The 19,588-nt window shown below is 48.1% G+C and overlaps 2 protein-coding genes across 2 annotated transcripts; one reads left to right on the top strand and one right to left on the bottom strand.

Moving 5' to 3' along the window:
• The first annotated feature begins 1,117 nt into the window (after positions 1-1,117).
• Positions 1,118-9,751, top strand: LOC123057178 (uncharacterized). The gene is made up of 3 exons (XM_044480284.1): positions 1,118-1,267; positions 1,856-2,248; positions 8,687-9,751. Exons 1-3 carry the CDS (start codon positions 1,118-1,120, stop codon positions 8,888-8,890), a joined length of 747 nt encoding a protein of 248 aa, XP_044336219.1. The 3' UTR covers positions 8,891-9,751.
• A 300-nt stretch (positions 9,752-10,051) lies between these two features.
• LOC123063293 (bifunctional purine biosynthesis protein PurH) lies at positions 10,052-14,730 on the bottom strand. The gene is made up of 11 exons (XM_044487033.1): positions 14,442-14,730; positions 13,933-14,008; positions 13,699-13,795; positions 13,156-13,258; positions 12,910-13,040; positions 12,526-12,703; positions 12,271-12,428; positions 11,844-12,053; positions 11,336-11,683; positions 10,586-10,712; positions 10,052-10,499 (listed from the first exon to the last, which is right to left on the bottom strand). The coding sequence occupies exons 1-11, from the start codon at positions 14,656-14,658 to the stop codon at positions 10,348-10,350; spliced, it is 1,797 nt and encodes a 598-aa protein (XP_044342968.1). The 5' UTR covers positions 14,659-14,730; the 3' UTR covers positions 10,052-10,347.
• Positions 14,731-19,588: the final 4,858 nt, after the last annotated feature.

Below are 19,588 nucleotides of genomic sequence, written 5' to 3'. Positions count from 1 at the left end.
GAGTTGACGGAGGACTGCCTGATGTTGGTGCCGTGGAGAAGGGCGAGGCGAGCATCAAAGCTCAAGAGCTGGCTGTACAGCTCCTAAATCGAGACCGGCTCAACCCTAGCAGACAGAGCAGACACGACTGGATTGCAGTCCAGATCGAGGCCAGCCATGATCTTGGAGACTATCTGTGGATCGGGAAGAGGAACTCCGGTGCAGCATGCAACTTCATCTGTAAGGGTTTTAATTTTGCCAAGATATTCTGCCATGGACATGTTACCTTTCTTCAAGTTTGTGAGCTCGATGCGGGTGTTGATGGCCTGACTCTGGCTCTGGGCGGCGAACATGGCATTGATGGCGCTCCAGACCTCTGCTGGTGTCTGGAGGGTGGCAACTTGAGCGAGAATCTCACGGGACAAAGATCCCATCAGATATCCCTGGAGTTGATGTTGCTGCGTGTACCAGAGGGTTCGGGCGAAGTTGACGATCTGTTCGTCTTTTCCATCTTTGGTGATGGTGAGGGTGGCCGGTGGTTCCTGGCTCGTCCCATCAAGATGGCGCTCCATCTGTGCGCCTCGGATTTGCGGGAGCACGACGGCCTTCCATAAGAGGAAGTTTCCCCTTGTTAGCTTCTCCTGTGGGGGCGGTCCGAGAGGGATAGAGCTGCTGCTAGATGATGATGTGAAGGTGGAGGCCGTGGAGGAGGAAAGCGCGCTCGTGGTGGAAGATAGGGCTGCGGAGGAGGACATGATCTCGGCCGCGGGAAGGTAGCTAGATGCGATCTTCGATCTAAGAGGAAGATGCTCTAATACCATGTAAATTGGGTTGGAAGCGTTGAACCCTTTGTCTTGGGCCGCATGTTTATATATAATGGCTATGCCTTGGAGTACAAGAAGAGATCAAGAAGATTGATCTCAGGTGGTTCGGTACAGGAGGTTAACGAGGAGAGGAAAGAAAGGAGATAGAGATAGATTACAATTTGAATGAAACTATCCTATACATATTCTAACAGTGGTGACCAATGATGTTTCTCCTCGGGGGATGATAATGTGAGCGCCAAGCTCAAGCCTCTGATCAGCGCAAAATGTAACAACAAAGGTTGCAAACTAGAAACTCTTCAAGAGTTCGCTCAATGACGGGGGAACTAGAGTTTACAGCCACAAGCTCGCTTCTGATTTTTAGTTTGCAGACCCTTTTGGCCTCAAGTACTACTACACAGAACAAAGGATCTTTGCGAGTTAATTGGTATCGCCGCGCCATGCCACCTGTGCAAGACTATTTGGTACATACTATGCAGCTAGACTTTGTGTTGTGGCAGCAGCTGAAAAACCTACTTCTCTTGCAAGCCGTGTCATGCTTTCTGCAGGTGGTATGACATGATGAGGTTGTTAGTGCCAAGTACTTACTTACTTACTAAGCCTTTTGTCCCAAACAAGTTGGGGTAGCCTAGATATGAAACCATTTCACGAGGACTTCCCAGGAGGTCACCCATCCTAGTACCCAAGTCAAAGTATTATTTAACTACTGTAGGATGATATGATGGCCTTGTTAATTCCTTCATGGACAACCAATATTTGGTTGAAAGTTTCCAACACATATGTTTGTAGTGTTGAGTCGATCTTACTAGAATTGTTGAAGTATATGATTATGCTGTCTAGAATCATCGAAACTTTTGTTCAAATGTGGTTTTCATGTCCAATATTATTTTTCATCATATTTCGTAAGTGAAGTGGTAGTTGTTAGATGTGTATAGTCACTTGTCTGTATATCCCCAATGTATAAGGGGTTCTCTACACTTTGCCATACATGTATATGTACTGGCCTCTGGCCCTCAGTGAATACTAGTTGCTCTTTCCTAACATGGTATCAGATGCTTAGGTTCCCCTTGCTCCACCGCACGCTGCAACTCCGTGCTCCTCTGCTCGATTCTGGCCGCCGCCGTCGCTCTCATCCCGTCCGGATCCGCCGCCCCGGCCTATCCCGTTCGGCCTTGTCTCCCCGACTGGCGCCTCTTGACTCGCGCCAAGCCAAGCTATTGCTCGATCCCGCCTCGGGAGCACCTCCTCTGCTCGGGCCTGCCTCGGGAGCGCCTCGATCCCGTCCGGGCCGCGCGCTCCTCGTCCCCTCGCGCAGTGCCCGTAGTCCGGCTGTTCCAACTGCCGCTGGTGCTCACCTGCACGTAGCCGGTTCGCCAGGGCCCCGGTCGCGGCTGGATCGAGCTATTCCAGCCGCCGCCGAGGCTGGATCTCCTGCTGTCGCCAGGGTACGTCTGACCGCGGCTCCCCCTGATCTGTTTCGGCTGCGGCTCCTCCCGCTCTCCCCAGCCGCTCGTCCGCCCGATCTGGTCCTCCCCGAGCGCTCCTCTGCTTGCTCTCGAGCTGCTCGTGTGTGAGCGTCTGCTCGATCCAGATCCCGTCCGGGTCTGTGTTGACTCCAAAAAAACGCCTGCTTGATCCAGAGAGACTTCTTTATGTCCTCTTCAGGCTATGTCGCCGTTCCTCGATGCTCGGTGATCTTCGATGGCATGAACTATGCTGAGTTTGTGGGCTTCATGCGCATCCATATGTGTGGGCTCCTTTTGTGGGGTGTTCTTTCTGGCGAGGTCCCCTGTCCGCCCTGCCCTGTTGCGCCCGTGGCTCCAATACCACCGGTGCCGCCGGTCCTTGTTGCCAATGCTTCTCAGGCTGACCGGGATACTGCCAAGGCTTTGGATGATGCTGCGGTTGATGCTTATGATCAGCAGGTATCCGCTTATTCCGATGCTCTCTCTGTGTACCGGGATGATCTGTCTGCTTACACTTAGTGGTGCAATGATGATGCTTGAGCTGCTGCTGTTCTCACTGCAAGTGTCCTCCCTCAGTTTGCTTCCGAGATCATGGGACTTGGCACAGTTGCAGCGATGTGGTCTTATCTCTGTCAGCGCTATCAGCCCTCTGGTGATGCTCTCTACCTATCTGTGGTGCGTCAGGAGAACGCACTCCGGCAAGGTGATTCTTCTATTGATGAGTTCTATTCACAATGCTCTGCCATCTGGCGCCAGCTTGACTCTCTTCGGACAGTTGTTTGTGGAACCTGTCGTTGCTGTCAGACTACTCGGTCTGATCTGGAGTTTCAGCGGGTCCATGAGTTCTTATCTCGCCTCCAGTCTAAGTTTGAGCCTCGCCGTGCTCACTTGCTTGCTCGTGGTCGTGTTCCTATCTCAGAGATACTTGCTGAGCTTCGTGCTGAGGAGACCCGCCTTCGCTCTGCTAGGTTGCTTCTGGTTCCGTCAGTACTGGCCGCTCGGGCTCCTGCCTCGTCTACTCGCCTTACTGCTCCGCCCCTCCTGCCTACTCCTCCAGGGGGGTGAGCCGTCCTCCTTATGCTGAGAAGGGCACGTCGCGTCGTGACACTGTCTGTGGTTACTGCTCCCGGCCAGGTCACCCAGAGTCTGATTGTCACCAGAAGAAGCGAGACCAGAGGCGCTCCTCCTTCAGCGGGACTCCTGTGTCTTCCTCGACTCCGTCACTCACTGACCAAGACATTGTTCGCCTCAAGCGTCTTCTTGCTTCCTCAGGCTCCTCGTCGACTGCTTCTGCTGCTGGTGTGACTGCATCCCCTTCCTCACCATCACCGGCATCTACACAGTCAGGTACATCGTCGTGGGTTCTGGATTCTGGAGCCTCCTTTCATATGTCTTCTGATTCTTCCACGTTGTCTTCTCTTCGACCTCTTGATTGGCCTGTTAATGTTCTTACTACCGATGGCACATCTCTTCCTATTGCTAGTCTTGGTATTCTTTCCACTCCATCTTTTTCTGTTCCGAGTGTTTCTCATGTTCCTCGCCTTACCATGAATCTTTTTCCTGCTGCCCAACTTACTGATTCTGGTTGTCGTGTCATTCTTGATACCGATTCTTGCTCTATTCAGGATCGTCGCACCAAGGCTTTGGTTGGTGCTGGCCCCCGGCGCCGTGAATCAGCGGGCCTTTGGGAGATTGACTGGCTTTGTGTTCCTTCCGCTGCCACCACTTCTGCCAGCTCTCATGCTCTTGCTGCCTCTTCGTCTGCGTCCTTCCAGCAGTGGCATTATCGCCTTGGTCATATCTGTGGGTCTCGCTTGTCTTCGTTAGTTCGTCAGGGCCTCTTAGGGTATGTATCTGGAGATGTCTCCTTACATTGTAATGGTTGCAGACTTGGCAAACAGACTCAGTTACCTTATCCTACTAGTGAATCTGTATCTCAACGTCCTTTTGACTTAGTTCATTCTGATGTCTGGGGTCCTGCTCCCTTTGATTCGAAAGGTGGTCATCGCTACTATGTTTTGTTTATTGATGATTTCTCTCGCTACACTTGGCTCTACTTCATGAAATCTCGTAGCGAGGTTCTCCCTATATACAAACTTTTTGCTGCCATGGTTCACACCCAGTTTGCCACGCCCATTCGTACTTTTCGTGCTGACTCTGCTGGAGAGTATATCTCTCAGCTGTTGCGTGGTTTTCTCGTGGAACGGGGTACTCTTGCCCAGTTCTCTTGTCCTGGTGCTCATGCTCAGAATGGCGTTGCCGAACGAAAGCATCGTCATTTGCTTGAGATGGCTCGTGCGCTGATGATTGTTGCTTCCCTTCCACCCCACTTTTGGGTTGAGGCTGTTTCTGCATCCACCTATCTCATCAACATTCAGCCATCTTCTGCTCTGCAGGGTGGTATTCCTATGGAGTGTCTCACTGGTCGCTCTCCTGACTACTCAGCTCTTCGTATGTTTGGATGCATGTGCTATGTTCTTCTTGCCCCCCGAGAACGCACCAAACTGACTGCTCAGTCGGTTGAGTGTGTTTTCCTTGGCTACAGTGATGAGCACAAGGGATATCGATGTTGGGATCATGTGGCTCGTCGCTTACGCATCTCGCGTGATGTGACCTTTGATGAGTCTCATTCTTACTACCCACGTTCTTCTTCCTCGAGTCTCTCTGTGGACGACCTTTCTTTCCTTCTCCTTCCTGATGCATCCTGCTATGTGCCTCATGTGTCCCCTCTTCCTCCGGTACCTCTCATTCCTTCAAATTCATCACCGACCCCGTCTTCTCCATCCTCCTCCTCCACTTCTCCACCATCATCTCCAGTCCATCGCCCTCTCTCACCGTTCCCTCTCCACTATACTCGTCGATCTCGTACTGAGGATGTCTCCTTTGACGAGCCTTCCACCTCTGGTGCACCTCCTCCCACGCCTCCCCCGGTTCACAACCTCCGTGCTCGACCTCGCCCCCACCTGATCGCTACTCCCCTACTCGGTACGGTCTCTCTGTTATTGCTGAGCCCACTTCCTATCGGACTGCCATGACTCAACCTCAATGGCAGCTTGCGATGGCTGAAGAGCTTGCTGCTCTTGAGCGCTCTAGCACATGGGATCTGGTTCCCCTTCCTTCCGGTGTCCGTCCCATCACCTGCAAGTGGGTCTACAAGATTAAGACTCGCTCCGATGGTTCTCTTGAGCGCTACAAAGCTCGTCTTGTGGCCCGTGGTTTTCAGCAGGAGCAGGGGCGAGATTATGATGAGACTTTTGCTCCTGTGGCCCACATGACCACTGTCCGCACTCTTCTTGTTGTGGCTTCTGTTCGTCACTGGTCTATCTCTCAACTTGATGTTCAGAACGCTTTTCTCAATGGCGAGTTGCGTGAGGAGGTTTTTATGCAGCCACCACCGGGGTACTATGCTCCTGATGGTATGGTCTGTAGACTTCGCCGCTCCCTATATGGTCTCAAACAGGCCCCTCGCGCCTGGTTTGAGCGTTTCGCCTCTGTGGTGACTGCGGCTGGTTTCTTGCCCAGTGATCATGATCCTGCGTTGTTTGTTCACACGTGTCCTCGTGGTCGGACTCTTCTCCTTCTCTATGTTGATGACATGATCATCACTGGTGACGACTCTGAGTACATTGCCTTTGTTAAGGCTCGCCTTCGAGACCAGTTCCTCATGACCGATCTTGGTCCACTTCGCTATTTTCTTGGGATTGAGATCTCCTCGACACCTAATGGCTTCTACATCTCCCAAGAAAAATATATTCAGGATCTTCTTGCTCGCGCTGCTCTTGGTGATGAGCGCACCGTTGTCACTCCTATGGAACTCAACATTCAACTTCATGCATCTGATGGTGACCCTCTTCCTAATCCCACTAGCTATCGTCACCTCGTTGGCAGCCTTGTCTATCTTGCTGTTACGCGTCCTGACATCTCCTATCCTGTCCACATCCTGAGTCAGTTTGTGTCAGCTCCCACCTCTGTCCACTATAGTCACCTCCTCCGTGTTCTACGATATCTTCGTGGCACGATCTTTCAGCGCCTTTTCTTTCCCCACTCCAGCTCTCTTGAGCTCCAGGCCTACTCTAATGCTACCTGGGCTAGTGATCCCTCTGATCGACGCTCGCTGTCTGCTTACTGTATCTTTCTTAGTGGCTTTCTTATTGCCTGGAAGACAAAGAAACAGACTGCAGTTTCTCGCTCGAGTACAGAGGCTGAGTTGCGAGCCATGGCTATGTTGACGGCTGAGGTGATCTGGTTACGGTGGTTACTTGAGGACTTTGGTGTGTCTGCTATTACCTCAACTCCTCTCCTGTTCGACAGTACCGGTGCTATCAGTATTGCGCGTGACCAGGTGAAGCATGAGCTCACCAAGCACATCGGTGTGGATGCCCACTTTGTGCGTGCTGCTATGCAGGATCAGACTCTTGCTCTTCACTATGTGCCTTCCGAGTTACAGTTGGCGGACTTCTTCACCAAGGCACAAACTCGAGCGCAACATAGTTTTCTTCTCTCCAAACTCAGTGTTGTTGATCCACCATGAGTTTGAGGGGGGTGTTAGATGTGTATAGTCACTTGTCTGTATATCCCCAATGTATAAGGGGTTCTCTGCACTTTGCCACATATGTATATGTACTGGCCTCTGGCCCTCAGTGAATACTAGTTGCTCTTTCCTAACAGTAGTATCTTCACCTTTTCAAAATCTATCTCAGATGAGGTCTACCATACAAAATCTCGGCACAATATGCGTGTCTCAACTTAGACAAACCGCCAAATAATATCTCAGCTAAGCACGTCTCAGCACGATTGAGTTAGATGAAAATGTTTAGTGGCACCAATTTCTGCAAGTCTGTTCAGTCAGCAGGGCTATCTAGCCTAGTGACTATTACTATGGTCTTTCTGTTTCGTCCAACTGTAACTTCATTTATGTTATAAGTTTGTTGCTGTCAGCATGAGTTAACTTGGTATGCAGTAGGCACCGGTCTCATTCTTAGACCGACACACCCGCAGCACGCATTCAGGCATCATTTGATTGTCAGACTGTTAGCTATGCAGAGTGAAATACCAGTTCAGTTGTGCTAGCAAAGAGGAGGCCTCCAGATTTATTTCTTTGCCTAGCTTCAAGTATTACAAATAGTTTTCTGTAATTCCTTCATGGAAAAATCATTGCTTAAACTATTTAGGCAGCAGTGTGCGGCGCAAATCTTTGCAAGGTGTTTTTTGAGAAACACAGTACCAGCATGTTAGTTGCTCAAATTCCAAACCAGAGACAGGCAAGAAGCAGGACATCTGGAGATTGTTCAGTTGCACATTTATCTGAAGTAGATTGAGATTCATTGTGCTTCATTACAAACCTTCAAGACAAGATCACGTGCTGGCATTTGAATGGTCTTTGTGAGGTTATCAGCATGCAAGTTTGCTCAAATTCTACTCCAGGATGTGGACATTGCTCCAGTTGTAACAAGCAACGAGCAGGGCATCTAGACATTGTTCAGCTGCAAATGTATCTCCAGTAAATTGACATTGTTCAGCGTGATCCCTTCGCGCTTCTCTCTGTATAATGCTTCTAAATTTTAGTGTATCCATCTGATTTCTGAAAGAAAACAATCAGAGTCTTCTTCTTTCTCCGGAAGCAACACATCAGGCAGCATCTGATTCCCTTTGCCCATCCACAAAATCTACTACATCTAAATAGGAGATCAGATCTACAGCTCAAGAGTTGATCCCTGTGCTCCACACGATCACTACAAACCAGTGGAATGTTGGTGTTAATCACAAATCTTCAAGCAAAAGATCGTATGGTCAGAATGGCCTCAGAAGTTCGATTCATGTTGAGGTCTCAACACAGACATATTTTTGCCCAGTTTAACTAGTACATGGCCCTGGTTTTCTGTCCTTAGTTACCCACTCGCTGCCGGCAATGTGTTACAACATGACGAGCGCATAGGCGGGAATGCTGGTCATACAATTATTCCTATTTGGACTCAAAACCACCTGTGTATGTTTGATTGATTTCTATGCCACTTTGTTGGAGCAAGAACTGAAAAAAAAAAATACAGGACCTCCTAACCTTTCCATGATGCTGAACTGATGTGGCAATACCACGGGCATTGACTAGAGAAATACTCCCGTCGCCGTAAAATGCCGCCTTTTGATGAGGATTTTCACCATAACCAAGTGTAGACTTCAGCAAGAGCGGAACAGTAGAAGCTTGGGGGCAATGTATCTCCTACAAACACACAACCGTGACAATGTGATATCGAATAAAAAATATGAGAAGAAATCATCAGACCATTCACCAAAAAAGGGCCGTACCTTTGTTTGACTGCTGCATGATAATTGCTTTTTTTAGAATACTGCATGTTAATTGCCGTCCTCGTTGATAAGATACCTCAACTATGTATGTATGCTGATCGATTTCACCTGCAGTCCCGGCCCATATCTGAAGAGTCCACCGGCAAGGTCAATCTCAGGTTCTGGCATGAAGAATTGAAGAGGCTGTTCTTTTACGAGTTCCGAGGGACGAGAAGCGAGGTCACTTTCCTCAAGTTCGTCGCGGAGAGGGCTCGGGTGCTGGAGAAGATGGTGGTTGTGGTGACCAATGATGTTTCTCCTCGGGGGATGATTATGTGAGCGCCAAGCTGAAGCCTCTGGCCAGCGCTAAATGGAAAAGCAAAGCTTGCAAACTAGAGCTCTTGAACAGCCCGCTCGCCGACGGGGAATCTACAGTTCACAGCCACAAGCTAGCTTCTGATTTTGATTTTGCTGACCCTTTCGACCTCAAGTACTACTCAACGGGACAAATGATCTATGTGATTTAATGGTGGCGCCGCGCCGCGCCGTGCCGCTTGTACCAGAACACTACTGGTGCCTAGCTAGAATTTGTGTTGGGGCAGCAGCTGAAAGACCTACTTCTACAAGGCATGCTTTCTGCAGGTGATATTACATGATGAGTTTGTTTGTGCCATACCAAGTCATATGTGGCTGGATGCTGGTGGAAGAAGTAATAGATTGATTTCGATAAAATGTTTGTGGTACCAATTCTGTTCTGTCAGCAGGGCCGCTCCAGTGAGTAGGGGTATGGCATTTCTGTTTTGTCCAACTGCAGTTTCATTCATGGTATGAAGTTTGTTGTTGTCAGCATGCGTTAAACTTGGCATTGGTGTCATTCTAGCTAGTAGGGTATGCATTAGGCATTGGTCTCATTCTCAGACCGTCGCACTTGGCGGTGCACACTGCTGCACAGGCTTGCCGCGACACGATGCTTTGGGAGTGTCCTTGAGGATGGTAAGACTGTTAGCTATGCATACATAGTGAAAGATCAGCCGGGTTGTGCTGGCGTAGATGAGGCACAAATGTTTCTTTCCGGGTGATACTGTTATTGCAAATGGTTTGCTTTTGCTGTAATTGCGCGATACAACTCTCTGGGAGGCTGTCAGCATGCAAGTTGCTCAAATTCTACACCAGGGATCTGTACATTGCCCAAGTTGTAACAAGCAACAAGCAGAACACTGTTCAGTTGCAAATGCATCTGAAAGTTGATTGACATTTCATTCTGCTTCAGCACGATTCCTTCTCTCAGTAGAAATGTAGAACGCTTCTAAATTTCGTTATATCCATCTGAATTCCAGAAGGACAAAAGAAAACGATCATACAGTCTCTTTCTCCCCAAGCTACACTCAGGCTGCATCTGATACCCTTTCCCCATCCACAGAATTGGCCTAATTCTACAAACCAGCATCTTAAGGTTGCTGGTAAGCACAAATCTTCAAGCCAAGATCACGCGCTGGCATCTGAAAAGGTCAAGAATGGCCTCACAAGTTGGATTCATGTCGACGTCTGAATACAAACACAGTTTTTGCTTCGTTTAGCTAGTACATGGCCCCTGGTTTTCTGACCTTGTTATTACCCAGCCACTGCTGGCTCAGCAATGTGACGAACACCTAGGCGTCCTCACTTGCGTACGTGGCAAAATGCTTTCGCCACCGTCATACAATTAATCCTAGTTGGACTCAGAATCACCTGCGCCTGTCTTATTGCGACAAACTACCGATAGACCGGTGATATGGCCTTAAGTGCTCAGGTTAGGCTCAGTGCCTGAAGTGGCGGACGCCGGTGAAGAGGAGGGACACGCCGTACTTATTGCAGCAGTCAACGGCATCCTTGTCCCTCATGCTGCCGCCGGGCTGCGCGATCGTGCCGATGCCATTCTCGCACGCCTCCTCCACGGCATCCTTCCAAGCTGCAGTTCCACTCACGCAAGTCAGTTTATCATCCTGTAAGATCTCACTTGGTCGAATCGAATGGGGGCTATTATTTCATTCTCACCGAATGGGAAGAAGGCGTCGCTGGCCAGAGCAGCTCCCTTGGCAGCCTCCCCTGCTTTCCTGAAGGCGATCCTCAGGCTGTCCACCCTGTTTGGCTGCCCGCTACCCATGCCCAGCATGCAGTTGTCCTGCACTCACAGGAGGATCATCAAATACATTCACAGAAAAACCATTCACTGAACTAGATTTGGCAGGTCAGTCAGGTAGGTTTACGAATAGTAGAAATCAAAGCTTGGAATAGCTGATAGGACTGTGAGTTTGCACTACCTAATTTGACAATGGTTGAAGTGAGAAAAAGGATACAAAACAAGAGTTTCTTTCTATGCAAATTATGCTAAGTATCTTGACATTTGGTTGCACTTTGCACTAGTTTTAGACAGGTTCCTCAGCACACGCCACACCAACAGAAGGTTCATAGATGGGCATGCAGATAAAACCAAAGTCGAAAATCAGTGCAAGTTCAGAGTTTCTTTCTTTGCAGATTATGCCAAATATCTCAGCACTGGGTGCACTTAGCACTAGTTTCAAACAGGTTCCCATGAGGCGCCACACCAACAGATGGTCCATAGGCAGGCATGGACATAAAACCAAAGTCGAATATTGGTGCAAGTTCAGCGAAAGGTCAAAATAAATGATGTTATATTGAATACAAGTACTGAAAACGGCGGGTGTTTTTGCTTGCAAGGGTTATGTTGCAAACTGCAATTTACTGTACCTATCTTTTCTTTGGCACACTGGGAAATGCACTAACCTTGGCAATCACAATGGCGTTGCTCTTGACGTGCTTCACACAGAGCCAGGCGAACTTGGCATCCGAGAGCTCACTGTCCGTCGGAGCTCTCTCAGAACCCGTCGTGAAGGTGATGTCTTCTGGGGTTAGATCGTCAGATTCTTGAGCTAGCCAACCACCACTGACCTGCCTGAGCGACAGCATGTTTTTCCCACTTCTCTTTGCCTCAAGGATCCTCAACGTCTTTGATTTACCTTTGAGGACCTCAAGGCCCTTCTCTGTGTATCCTGGTGCCACCACGATCTCATAGAACATCCGAGTCTCGCCATCTGTAGGACTTCTAAACTCGCGAATCTCCTTTGCAAGATCCTACACCAGAGAAATTTTGTTATTTGCCCCTCTCAGGCTCTCACAATTCACGAATAATTGAGAATTTGCAAATGAGCATGCAGGAACATGTCATGGGCAGCAACACAACTACAAAAACGGTATAAGCTTGTGAAACATAAGATCAGAGTCTAGTGCATACCTCGTCAATTGTGGTGTTGAATGCAACGATTCCGCCAAATGCACTCACAGGATCTGCCTTTACGGCCAACCTGTATGCCTCAAGAACATCCTGCCGGGATGCAACACCGCACGGATTGGTGTGCTTAACCACAACACAAGTAGGATTCTCAAACTCTGACACACAATTCCATGCAGCATCAGCATCCAAGTAATTGTTATAAGACATTTCCTGCAAAGAGGAAGGAGTTATGAAAAACCCTGAAGAAGCATCGCTGAACTTTTTGACAATATGAGTTCACAAGGAGCAGGAATATAAAAAAACAAGGTGTATGTGTACTGAACAAACCAAATATTAAATTTAGAGTTGATCTTTGTGTACTCTTGACTAATTAGTGGACCACTGTTGTTGTAACAAGAACTGGAAAATAAATATGTGAAGCCCTAACCTTTCCATGGTGCTGAAATGATGTTGCAATACCACCGGCATTGACTAGAGAAAGACTCCTGTCACCATAAAATGCGGCCTTTTGATGAGGATTTTCACCATAACGAAGTGTCGACTTCATCGAGAGGGGAACAGTAAAACTTGGAGGAAATATATCTCCTACATACATACAACCAAGACCAATGTGATATCTGATGAAAATAGCAGACGAACTTTCAGATAAGTATTTGACCATTTACCAAAAGAAGGATCATACCACCGCTCGATTGCTTCCACAGCCACTCTGAGACGGCTGAATCATAAGAAGCCACATGCTGGAAAGCTTTCCATGCCAGCATCCTGCGGAACTGTGGGTCCACTTGATTTTCTTGTAGATATTTCAATAGAGCAGGGTAATCATGATGATCCACAACAACAAGAACATCCTTATGATTCTGTCAGGTAAACAAAGGTATCAGTATTAAGCCGTACATCAGTTGTACAGTACTATTACATCGATCCCGTGAGTATAAATGAACATAAAGCACACTTTCAATAAACAGCAAGCAGATATATGTTAACGTGAACTCAATGCTATGGTAGATTGCAACAACTGCAACCAGCCGCTAAGGATGTAATTTCAAATGATAAACGCAGTTACCTTCGCTGCAGCCCGGATCATTGTAGGCCCACCAATATCAATGTTTTCAATGCCATCCTCAAAAGTAATTGTACCAGAGGTGACCTTATCATAGAATGGATACAAATTCACCACAACCACATCAAATGTCCCTGTGCCCAAAAAAATGCTCTAGTTTAATGAGAATACCAGCCAAGATTGTTATATCATGGCATGATAATTGGAAGAATATTACAACGGTCCAAGATGAAAAAAATGGACTCTCACCTATGCCATGCTCATTCAATGCTTCAAGATGATGCTCCTGGTCTCTTCGGGCAAGAATACCACCATGTATACTGGGGTGCAATGTTTTTACTCTTCCATCAAGCTGCAATCACCAAAACAGAAATGTAAATGGAGATGAAAAGAAAGATTTATACTCAATATCCTCTAAATGACTAGCCAGAGGCAAAGCAGAAGATGCTAAAATGGGATGACAAGCGAAAATATAGTTAGGTAAATTATCGCCTATCAATTATTCAACAACTATTATGAGGATTTAAGAGACATCAAAGGGAAGAGATTTGGAAATAAAGAATGATTATTATATCAGATCCACATGCACCTTTTACACGAATGGACATCACACTTGCCAACTATATCAACTATAGGTGTATAGCATGATACAGAAACATTTCACAAAATGAAATTTTAAAACACTTGCAACAAATTTTATTCAGGAACTACTTTATTGACTATGACAAACAATGTTGGAATAAAAAAGCTTGAAGAAATGCTCCAGCAGCCAAAGAATAAATTAAGCTATACCATTTCAGGAAAATGTGTAATCTGTTCGACTTTTGTAACATTCACTCCAGCTGCCTCCAGGCTTGACGCTGTACCACCAGTGGAGATGATAGAAAACCTACAAGGCCCAAAAATCTTCATAAGACCCTACATAACTAGAACTTTGGGAAAGGTGATATATGTTGAGCACTGCCTGAAGTAGGCATTGATGTACAACATAATTCCCCATGGTGATGCACGAAAGAGTAGAGTTACCCCAAGCTCTCAAGACCGTTTCCAAGATTGGCCAAGTCCGTTTTATCCGACAGAGATATCAGTGCTTGCCTCACTCCTGTTGATGTAGGAACTTGCCATTAGTTCATTGCTTTTTCAAGCATTTCCAATGTTAAGAACAAGATAAAGTTAAATGAAGAGAATATACAACTCTTGGGACCCATGTTATTTGACTGCTTGTTCAAACACATGAGCTCTAACAAAATTAATCAATTACCGGATAGAACTGAACAACCAATACAGAACGGTCTAAAGAAGACAAAATATTAACTAGTGCGTGTGCAGAACAGTCTGCAGGGGTTGGAGATTAGTACACAACAATTGAACCATTAGACTGTAGGGTCTTGTGACTTCCATTCATCAGTTCAACAATCAAGAGCGTATTTACACTGAGACCGCTGGTGGGAATCAGCTATCCAATTCCCAATAATGATTTTTTTGAGAAATACCCAATAATAAATAAATAATCACGAGGAAGCCGATTGCGTTACCTGCTTGCGCAGCGACAGCCCTGGCCCTGGCGGGCCGTTGGTCGTGGTCGGGGGTGGGGGCCCCGACCGTGGCGGAGCTGAGCCGCGGCGCGACGTGGCTCATCGCGCGCGCCCAGAGCAGGCGGCGGCTGTGGAGGTCGAGCGCTGGTCGGCGGGAGAGGGAGGTGGCAGCGGCAGTGGCACTTCCGCCGGCTAGTGAGACGGCGGCGCAAACCATGCGCGCTGGCGGCGGCGGCGGCGGCGGGAGAGAAGGGGGGCGGGGGCGGGGGGCAAGTTGTGGGTGTCAGCGCCGACAGGAAACGGAGTGCGTGCGGCGGCTAGGGTAAAGATGCGCAAGCTTTATGCCTTTTTCTTTCTCTTTTGGCGTTGCCCGTCCGATCTGCATCTGACGGCGAGGACCGGAGCTGCTAGGTGAATTTGCAAACACATGCCCGCCACCAGCGCACCTGCCTGCTAGTTTTACAAAATTCCCTAGCATATCCCCTAGAAGGACCCAAACTGTAAAATAATCGTTGTTTTAGGGTTTTAGACGAAAAAACGTCCATTCCAGATCGTGCAAAACGGTCTCATCCAAAAAAAAAAAAACTATCCAGCTCCCCTAAAAAGAGCCCTCGCATCCTAGATATCCAATCTTGGAGGCAATTTTTACAGTGAAGTGTAAACTAGAAATGGTTGGCGGGAAGGAACTTTCAGCTCCCGTGTCTTCCATCCTCGCCACCGCCGCCGCTGTCTGAGATCGACTCCGGCCATCCCCGCCCTCGCCCCCGCCCTTCCTTGTCTCATAACCAAGGTCGCGGGAGCTCGAATCGATCTCTTGAGTGACCGCGCAAGCTCCACCATGGATGTGGTTCAAGCTGCAGTGGTCTGTAGCTAGAGGGTCGTGGCCAAGCTTCAAGTTCTCATTTTTTTTAAGAACAAATTTTCAAAAGTTGCCATGCAGAATTTTATAACTTTTGTTGTGTGGCATTACAAATTCCAAAAGATGTTCGTAGAGGAGGAAATTTCTAATTTTGCCACATGCTATTTTATTATGGGAAATGTTCAGCGTCAGACGGCTGAAAACAATCGACGTGTCCGTCGCCTTTGTTTAAGTGCCACATGCCCTCAAGGCCTCACGCAGGGAAAGACGAGACTTATCTCTTTGTCAAACATCTCGTTTCTCTCCGAGTCTTTCATCTTTATCTTTTCTGCAACATTACCTACTTTGCATTAATTCTTCCACAACTCGATCCTTGTTACAGAAAAAAAGTGAAGACAAAAAAAATTCTGCAACACGGCTTATGTTGCATAAAATATCCCGCAACACAATCAATGTTGCAAAAAAATTAGCAACACAATCTATGTTACGGAAAAAAATTCCGCAACACAATCAATGTTGCAAATGTTTCTGCAACAAGGTCTTTGTTGCAAAGCAGAGAAAGACTTCAACCGCTAGATTGTCTCAGATCCAATGGCCTGCGAGGCGGCGGATCTTTTAAAAATATCCGCCGGCTGACGCGTAGCAGTGCCTAGGTAGCATGCCACTTTTCTTCAGCTAGTCCTTATTACACCATGGTATTTTTATTGAAAGTACACCAAGATTTTTTTTATTTAATTACACTATGGTAGTTCTATTGTAGGTATCATAACAAATTAATTATTTACTTCGTGGTAGTTTTTAAGGTCTCATGGCAATTTTTTTATTTAGACCATGACAATTTTTTAGTTAGGCCATAACAATTTTATTATTTACACCATGGTAAAATCATTAGTTATACCATGGAAAATTTTTAGTTAGACCATGGTAATTTCATTATATATTAATTATTTGATGGAATATTTATTATTTATATCATATATTTGTTGTGAAATCCTTTTTACATCATTTTTGCAAATTCTTTTTTTGGTAAATTGTGTTGAACCACGGCAAATTCATTATTTGTACTATGGAAAATTTAACGAAACAAAGTTGTTCTTTTATAAGGTTAGAGCATGGCAATTGTAAAATTATGTTTTTTCTGCTTTTTCTACATCAAGTTTATTTTTGTTAATTTTAATTTTTCCTTAAAAAAATGAGCTACCTGGGCCTACCCCGTTTTTGAGACTTCATGGGCCACCAAGAGGAACACTGAATCACACCGATCGGCTTCTCGAACAAGCGTTGTAGCGAACCTCCACTTCACTCGATTGCTGCTCCTAGAGCGAACCCAGTGTACTCATCTTTGTTTTCCTCGATATTAATCGGTTCTAATATGTTTGGGTGAATTCCATACATGCCATTGAAATTTTGGCTATGCCCCCATATGCCACTCCAAATTTCCCTCTTCCTAGGGCCAGTTCCTTTGGACGGCTTAAAAATAAACTGCCTCACCCCAACTTAAAAAATAAGCCGCTTTCAAAATTTGTTGAGGCTTCTAAATTAGTAATCCAATAACTAGTTCAGAAGCCTCGATGGATGAGGGAGGCGACTTATCGGAAAAGCTGAAGAGGAGGCGGCTTATTTTTTTAAGCTGCCAAAAGAACTGGCCCCTAATATGCCACTACTGGCTGGTTGACCGTTGGTTGACCGTCAAGTGAAAGTTGAAAAGACAATTCTGCCCTTGGCCAACGTTGTAGGAACTATCGAGGGATAGGAGTATCGGGATACATCACTTGCACAGTCCTTATACTGATCGACGGCGGCATTGTCCATGGTTGTCATTCTCCTCCCTTGAGGCCCCGTCCATGGACGTCATTCTCCTCCCTTGAGGCCCCGTCACGATGTTCCCAATCTTTTCATGATGCTCCGAGTGAAAACGTAATCTTCAGGATCATATGGTGGTGGCTATCCGTGGTCGTACCTTTCCTGAAGGCATCGTCTTGGAGTCTCCTCGGTGGATCGCTCGTCTTGGTGGTGGTCTCCAGCAGCCCAAGCGGTTCTTCTTCACTCATCCTTAGGTTGCTTGGTAGTCGTTGCGGTGGTCTATCGGTGCCTGGCACCTTTGCATGCTGCCTTGCGTGTTTGCGTTGTGTGCGGTGGTGGAGTGCGTCTGTATCAACTTGCTCGAATGTTGTGGTGATGGTTGCTTTATATATAAAGTGGGGGAGACCCTTTTTCATCAAATTGAATGTTTTCGGAGGCAATTTTAGTGACGCAAGGATAATAAGTTTAGTTGGCAAGCATGACAAATCCTCACACATTTTATTTTTTGCCTGAAAATTGCCATGCATGTCAACTAGACTTGTCTTCCTCGCGTCACTATATATTGTCATAAAAAACATTCGATTTGTCATGGTAAAATCCCGAAAGTTCAGGACTAGTCATTTTTAATATTAAAAACATTTAATTTGAAGCGTTGAAAGCTTTCGGTACATGTATATGACGGGTGCTCGTTAGAAAGTCCTTGTTGTACTATCAATCCACCCAAAAACCATTAGGATTCGGAGACACAAACATATATACTTTTGCATACAAAAAGGCGCGCAGGTGCATCGATTACCAGCAGGCCGTACGTGTTGGTCGGTTCCCCCGATCGCCTTGGACTGTGCAGGCCGTTGCCATGGCAGCAGCAGGTCGGTCACCGTGGCCGCGACGGAGACCCGCATCAGCGCATGCGCCCGGACCGATATCAATTGGCATGCCAGGCCGAACGGCCACCCGTTCTCCGTCCGCCTCCACGGCGACGTGTTCGTGTCCCGCGAGCACTCGCGCACCATCACACGGGCCAACAGCGTCGACGCGACGGATGATGATCCGGTCGTCGTCCGAGAGCTCGACCACCGTGTCGAGGTCGCCCACCCCACCGCCGTCTTCCGGAGCCGCGAGGCCTGCCGCGACCTCATCCACGCTGCGCTCGCCAAGGCGGCGGCCACCCGCGAGTACGACCTCGCCGCCGGAAACTGGGAGGAGTTCCTGCCCGACGCGCTGGCCGCGCGCATCGTCGCCGGCGACGTCCACGACACTGCGGGCTTGGTCTTGGACATCAGGCTGATCCTCTGGATCGAGCTGGTCTACAGCGAGCCCAAGGCGCTGCTCCTCGCGTGCAAAGAGGCCGCCGGAGTTTCGGCGGTCGGCCAGAAGCGCCGCCGTGAGCGGGGCGAGCTGTGCGCCATCTGTTTGTCGGGGCTGGGGGCCGATGACGAGGAGACCGTCAGGCTGCCATGCTCCCACGACTTCCACGGCAGGTGCATCGAGCGGTGGTTCCACCGGAAGTCCACGTGCCCGACTTGCCGGCGTGATGTTGTGGAGTGCCTCGGATTCCCTAGATCGGCGTCGCCCGTGGATCCTGTAGTCGGAGACGAGCAGAGCACGTCACGATGAGTGCTCTAAACACTTTGGTGCTGCTCATCGCCGCTGCTAAAGCGGGCACGAGTATGGGTCGTCTTGTTGTACACAAGCTGCTGCTTGTTATTTTTTTAGGCCGTTTGTTGTAGACCTTGTTTCTGTGTTTATCAGCGCGGGGTCATGCAAAAAAGTTCCTCGTAAAACCACTTTCTAAAGAATTCTATGAGACAAGGTCTCACGCGAGACCCATCTTGATAGATGACACGTGGCATTCACAAATCTCAAAGCATCCTCCACCCTCCACTTAAAATCCGGGGGGAGGGAGAGAGATTAGATGCTTTGTGATTTGTAAATGCCACGTGCCATCCATCAGGACGGGTCTCACCTGCTAACCGTGAGACCTGGTCTCATATAATTTTTTCCCCACTTTTATATGGTGTCCGCAAAATTTAGGGCAAGTTGACATGTGAGGTTTTTTCCGAGTTCCCGTAAACATCTGCCCATCTCCTCATTAAGTATGTAAGGCATCATCGGGAAAACCCAGAGAGAGGCTAATGAGTTGGGCCCATTGCCAGGGTCAAACAGGTCGTTGACGGTTTCCTTCTTGCACCCGATGGGAGAACTCAGCGCCGGCTATAGTCAATCGTCGGTTCCTATGTGCGCAGTGTGGCACAGCGGTTGCACGGGGACGCGACGGACCAAACGACCGATGAGGGGAGGCGGCGCGGCGCAGGGCGGCAGCGTGGGACTCGATGGACCGACAACGACCAGAGCGGGGCAGCATGGTGTGGGGAGGCGGGGGTGGCGGAGTTCCTGAGTGGATCGCCGCGCGGCGGCGGCGGCAGGGCAATAAGACGAGGCGGGCATCCTGAAAGTACAGCGCGGTTGCCTCCCGCCAAAGTTT

Source organism: Triticum aestivum, chromosome 3A, assembly GCF_018294505.1.
Source record: "Triticum aestivum cultivar Chinese Spring chromosome 3A, IWGSC CS RefSeq v2.1, whole genome shotgun sequence".
Classification (NCBI taxonomy): Eukaryota; Viridiplantae; Streptophyta; class Magnoliopsida; order Poales; family Poaceae; genus Triticum; species Triticum aestivum.
Note: the sequence above shows the minus strand (reverse complement) of the source record. Positions and strands in the feature narration are given on the sequence as shown.

Bases quoted from the DNA above. Each gene is read 5' to 3' on its own strand.
- LOC123057178 (XM_044480284.1), top strand. From the start codon at position 1,118: ATGACGGGGGAACTAGAGTTTACAGCCACAAGCTCGCTTCTGATTTTT. The intron at 1,268-1,855 runs GTACATACTATG...ACATGGTATCAG, and splicing joins CACCTGTGCAAGACTATTTG to ATGCTTAGGTTCCCCTTGCT. The intron at 2,249-8,686 runs GTACGTCTGACC...TTTCACCTGCAG, and splicing joins GATCTCCTGCTGTCGCCAGG to TCCCGGCCCATATCTGAAGA.
- LOC123063293 (XM_044487033.1), bottom strand. From the start codon at position 14,658: ATGGTTTGCGCCGCCGTCTCACTAGCCGGCGGAAGTGCCACTGCCGCT. The intron at 13,796-13,932 runs GTAACTCTACTC...TGGGCCTTGTAG, and splicing joins AACGGTCTTGAGAGCTTGGG to GTTTTCTATCATCTCCACTG. The intron at 12,054-12,270 runs GTTAGGGCTTCA...TCCTCTTTGCAG, and splicing joins CATTTCAGCACCATGGAAAG to GAAATGTCTTATAACAATTA.